Genomic DNA, 6,000 nt, shown 5'->3' with positions numbered 1-6,000 from the left:
GTATGCACTTCAGACTTTTTCTGTTTGTTTCAATGTTGAGAAATGCCATAAATGATCATAATTAAATATCTTCTCCTCTATATTAAAGCAGGTGTTATCTATTAAAAATTCAGAATATGCCTGTCACAGTCCGACTCTGATTAATTATTTGGGCTGGGTTTCCAAAAAACATGTTATGACAAAGATGATTATTAAATGGTAGAGAGCACATCACACTTAACACTTTCTACCATTTAAAGGACGTATATCCTGCACTTTCCTTGCATTTTGGTTTTGTCCCTGAGCTCCACTTATAACGTTTTATGTACCAAAAACATCCCTTTCAAACAAATCTTTATCCCTTGGAAGTGACCTGGCTGTTGTTCTTACAGTGTCTTTAAGACTGATATATGTAACTGACCTCTGCTCTGATTGGCTGTCCTGTTTTGTACTTCCAAAGAGCGCCCCAGGCTGAAACAGCACTTACACCATCAGTGTGAATGGTCAGGGCTAAACCTCTGTAGGCTGAATAAGTAGGCATAAGAAATATGTTTTGACATCACAGAAACAAAATAGGCTGTTTGTGCAGCTTATCTGCCATATATGGACCATAAGGACTAGTAACTGAACATATGTTTTGAAACAACTTTTACATACTAAATCGAATTATTTTATTTAAAATGCTTTGCCTTGGCATGGTATGAGCCCTTTGAAATGGACTTAAAATGCTTTTGAGAAACGGCTCTGATGATCTGAATGAGCCAAATTCACAGTTTACTTGTTGCAGTGTAAACATATGCTTATGAAAGCCAACAATGGTGGAAAATAATTGTGTTCAGCTTAAACAACTGCAATCAGGTGACTGTGTTATGATTACAATCAGCCTACACTCTGAAAAAAAGATCTTCAAGGGTTCTTTAGGAAAGAAAATGGTTCTACATAGAACTATCAACACTTGAAGAACCCTTTGTATGAGTAAAGGATTCTTTGAATCTTTAAATGTGCTGTAGATGGTTCTATATAGAGCCTTTTTAAAAAGGGTTCTGTTTAGCACCAAAAAGAGCTCTTATACTGTAACAAGCTTGACATCGTAACAAGAGAAGAACCCTTTTGGGGTGCTGTATAGAACCGCTTTAAAAAGGGTTTATATAGAACCATGTACAGCACCAAAGAAAGTTCTCTGAGTGTTTGTAGTTCTATATAGAACCGTTTTCTTTAGTAAAGAACCCTTCAGAACCATCTTTTATGTGTAGTTTAGAATGTGAAATTTTATTTCATTGCGTGTGATGATTATTTGTTACAGTCCAGTTTAGAGTCTTCAGTTTTGACAAAATTTCTCCGCATGTTTTAATGAGCTACAAATAAGAATAAAATGTAACAAGATGCATTTATGCTGTATTCACCACAGGGGAGCTAGGAGAGTTAGAGTTAAAACAGAGCAAGAACAGCAGAAGGCATGTAAATTTCTCTCTCACTCTGGTTCTGTTCTTTGTCTGCTGCTGTATCAGTCTCTCCTGTCATCACATGCACATCTGCACTATATCATCCCATCACTGAGAGTGCAGTCCTCTCACTGCGGGTGTGTGAGCATGTGCTAATGTATTAAGTGTATATACATGTGTGTGCATGTGTTTATATCCATCTGTTTTGCGTGTTCATATCGGAGGGTGGAGGCCACTAGCCTTTGGACGTGCACATTTGAAGGGTGTGTAAACCTGAAGGGTTTACTGGTTTGCCTGCAGTTCAGCAGAGGGGTTATCAGCTGTCCTGCTGAAGCTGTCTCCTCTAATTCCCCTCGCTCTGATCTCCTGCCCACCATGACCCCTCCAACTCAGCTCCAGGCTCATAAAGCTCCGAGGTATATCCTCATCTCTAGCTGTGCTTCTTGTAATCTGGAAGATCAATGTGGGCTTGGGATTCCCCGTACATAAGCCACGCAGGTTCCACCCTTAGAAGCTGTAGTTAGCAAAAGCAGTGAAATTTTATTTTCATTATTTCTCACTCAGAGCTCACTGAAACAAGCAGAGACACTCCGTTGGAAGTGGAGATTCTAAACTTTCAAACAGCATCATATTTGCGTTGTTTGTTTATGTTTAAGAGATATTTTATTATGATCTGAATGTGATAAATTTGCATGGACTGTGTGGGAGAAATAATTAAACAAAGGTGTACAAAGTCTTGTTTAAATAAAAATGTATTATTACGTTATTACTTATGCAGTAACTCTCAACTTCTAACAGTTAAAGGTAAAAGCCACTGACTGTTCAATATTTTTATGTAATTAAATCATTAACATATATCAAGTTCACAGTAGTGGTGGTAGGAACAATACGTCTAAAGCAATGCCTCTAAAAGCTACCTCAAAAATGTATCATACAAAATGATTGTAAATATGCTGCACAATGCCTGGCACATTGTTTTATGATTGCTTTGAGAGAATGTTTAGGCTTAAAAGTTTTTAAAATGCATGTACAGGCAGAGTATTTTAAGGTAAAATAATATCCAAAGAAAACCTATTTTTTACTATTTTACTATATCCACCTTTTTACCATTCACAACTTTTTGATTTTGGGGTGCAAATGAAATGGCTATATTTGCTTTGTAAACATTTCTTGTTGCTATCACCACCACTGTAAAGAAACCAGAGACTATAAATTTCTCTAAAATTCATCATCTGACATTAAACGACTCTGAATCACAATTCATGATATAACGACTGAATTATGCAGAAATGTTGAAAAATTGGTGGACTTTCCCTTAAAACCAAGGAGATAATATAGTGACTGTGACAAAGTGGTTTAAGCCAGTCAAATATTTCTAACAGCTGGAAAAAAGCTCTTTTCCCGCTCAGCCTTTCTGTCTCTTTCAAACAAACTTGTCTTGCCTTTGCTTTTCTTCTCTGCGGCTCCTTCAAATAAGCCTCCATCCCCTGTGATTAGCCACTCTGTAATTTCACTGGGGCTCTCCGGGGAGGATGAGACTGTTTGTTTTCGCTTGTCTGACTGTTTAGTTGCAGATTTGGACGGAGTGAGAATGATACAACTTCCCCTGACACACACACACACCAAAACAAACTATTTCTGAGACCAGACTGGAACAGTGTGAAGAGGCCGACAGTTCACTCTGCAGGGCCAAGGCTGACATTACTATCAGTTTATTATACATTAAGCCTGGGGTGGAACAGTTTAAGCCTCAGGGATAGTTTAGTCTGTAGATTGTGTAGGAACCACATCTAAAAAGGAATCTAGAAAGCTCCACATTGTAAGCTTTTAGGAATATATGGTGGATTAAGCAGTGACCTGTCTAAAGAGGTAAAGTGACACAGTTGTGGAAGGAGGAGTTTCCAGGAATGTATTTATATGACAGATACTGGAATACCACAAGGCTCACTCATGAGTCACTGTGACACAAACTCCAGCAGAAGAAAACAAGCCCATTCCATGACACGTGTTTTTAATGAGCACCAGAGAGGACTTGAGCACAACGCCAGAGTGGGAACATTTCACTGACCATTACACCATTTCTAACTATGCCTGTCTGCATGTACCTATAAAAACTTTAACAATTCGGTGGTTACATGTTGAAACAGGTTTGGGCAAGTTTGTTTCCTTCTGTCGTCCAGACTTAAAACCTTAAACCTTAAACCACTGTTTTACTCACAGCCAGCAACAATGTTCTACACATTTCTCTATGTGTCTCTAAGTCATGTGGAAGTGGAGTTGACTCACTGCTGCAATTCAGTAGTGGTGTGGAGTAAAACTACTGTACCTCCATTGAGTGGCTGACTCTGATGTAAGCACATGCTGGGCTAAAGGCTCCAGTGCCGCACGTTAACAGGTGAGTGCTGTTATACTGCTGAATCAGCTTGATGTAGTTGGCACACTCCGGCTGTGAAAGAGAGGTAAATATATTTTATAATGTGTAGACATCTAACTATGTTTTACCCACAGATGTCCTCTTTTATAACTACTGCTAACACGGCCAGGCTTTATGTTGTTCAAAATCCATTCAACTTAATGAAAAACTGAAACGCAAGTATGGAAATATAAAATTATTTTCAGCTTGCCTACTTTCGACTTGTATCAAGTTTAAAACACTTTGCTATCAAGGTGATCTATGTTGTTGCTAAAGTTATTTCGTGAATCTCAACAAATACTGTAAGCCAGGAGTGCACAACTCTGGTCCTGGAGGGCCGGTGTCCAGTTTGGTGTTTTACCTACTCAAACACAACTAATTACACATACCTGTTAATTGCTAGGTTCAGTGGGTGTGTTTGAGTAGGGAAACCTCCATACTGTGCTGGACACCAGCCGTCCGGGACCAAAGTTGTGCATCTCTGCTGTAAGCAATCAATGTAAATATTCAATGATTAATTTGTCTTGTTTGCTCAAATTTGACCTTAAAAAAAGATTTTTTCACATAAGCTGCAGTTCAATGTGTTGCAGCCGAATGAGTGGACATACAGCTTTAGTACAATGTATTTACTTTTAATAAATCAATAACACTACTTTCAGCATGTGAACATTAAACTCATGTGAATGTAGCATAAACATAAAGGTGAGTTTCCCAAAATTAATTATGTCCACTGAGAGCAACAATGACTGCATATTTCCACCAATTACATACACCATGCAGCCACTTCATTAAGTACACCTACTTTTATCTACACTTATCAGTCCATTTTATTAGCTCCATGTACCATGTAGGTGCACTGTGTAGTTCTACAATTACAGAGTGCAGTTCATCTGTCTCTCTGCATACTTTGTTAGCCCCCTTTCACACTGCAATTCAATGGTCAGGACCTCCACAGGACCACCACAGAGCAGGTGTTATCTGGGTGGTGAATCATTCTCAGCACTGCAGTGATACTGATGTGGTGGTGGTGGCATGTTAATGTGCGTTACACTGGTACAAGTGAATCAAACACAGCAGCATGACTAGAGATTTTGACCACGATCCACTGACGCTATCAGTCACACCCATCTTGTTGGTCCACTTTGCAGATGTAACAGGAACTGGCACTGCACTGTTTGTGTTAGTCATCTTCTAGCCCTCCCTAAGTAGTCAGTCCAGCAGTGACGCTGAGCTGTTTAAAAACACTTACTAACAGGTCACCAATATTTCAATGTCACTGCACTGTGGTGGTCCTGACCATTGAAGAAGAGGGTAAATGGGGGCTAACAAAGAATGCAGAGAAATAGATGGACAACAGTATGTAATTGTAGAACTATAATGTGCACCTATATAGTAAGTTGACATTATAAACAACTTTCCACATTTTAAATGTTACAGATTTTAAATGCATTTACCTTCTCCCTGCCCTGCATGAGACACTGCTCCACCTGCTCCTCAGAACTAGCCCAATGGATCTGAGAAAGCGAGAGAGAGAGAGAGAGAGAGAGAGAGAGAGAGAGAGAGAAGTTTACTGGTGATTTCCAAAGTCTGGAGAATGATCTCATTGTGTCCATTACTGGTATATGGAGCACTGAACTGGTCACATTTGCCAAATTTCCATTTCTTACCGAACTAACCACATTCACATTAACATTAATGGGCTAAGCAAACCGTCATTTTCAAAAGCATGTAAACCATGGAAGACTTTAAGGGCAAAATTCCTCATTAGCATACAGTGTTTATGTCTGAGTGGGATATAACCTTTCTGCCTCTCTATTTTTGTCTACTTAGTCACTCTGTTACCCTCTCTAATACTCTCTAAAGAAAGATCTTTTAAAGAGAAAAGGGGACATCATTAAAGGCTGTTTAACTACTGCACCACTGTTAGGTAATTATTGCTAATATGTTGAATATTATTAATATTATTAATTATTAATATAATACTGCACATCATTATGTCATTTCACACATTACGCAAAGATTATGATTGTATGAAATAATGGTCATTTGCTAAAGTTGTTTAGTGGTTTCTCATTTCTTTCAATGTGCAGTTTATGAAAGCAAAATTTTACTCGAACCCTCTTACATACAGGTGGAAAGCGGACAGAGAAGGCCAGAAATATGGTT

At 38.6% G+C, this 6,000-nt stretch overlaps 1 protein-coding gene across 2 annotated transcripts in view; it reads right to left on the bottom strand.

Annotated features, from left to right (window-relative positions):
• Positions 1–6,000, bottom strand: part of sema3e (sema domain, immunoglobulin domain (Ig), short basic domain, secreted, (semaphorin) 3E) — a 49,966-nt gene that overhangs the window by 21,205 nt on the left and 22,761 nt on the right. For both annotated transcript variants that reach the window (XM_017724630.2, XM_017724698.2), the window contains exons 3-4: positions 5,289–5,348; positions 3,748–3,867 (exon numbers count right to left, since the gene is read on the bottom strand). In XM_017724630.2, the coding sequence (XP_017580119.1) occupies positions 3,748–3,867; positions 5,289–5,348 (180 nt within the window). The remainder of the gene's footprint in view (positions 1–3,747; positions 3,868–5,288; positions 5,349–6,000) is intronic.

Source organism: Pygocentrus nattereri, chromosome 7, assembly GCF_015220715.1.
Source record: "Pygocentrus nattereri isolate fPygNat1 chromosome 7, fPygNat1.pri, whole genome shotgun sequence".
NCBI lineage: Eukaryota > Metazoa > Chordata > Actinopteri > Characiformes > Serrasalmidae > Pygocentrus > Pygocentrus nattereri.
This window is presented reverse-complemented; position numbering and strand designations above follow the sequence as displayed.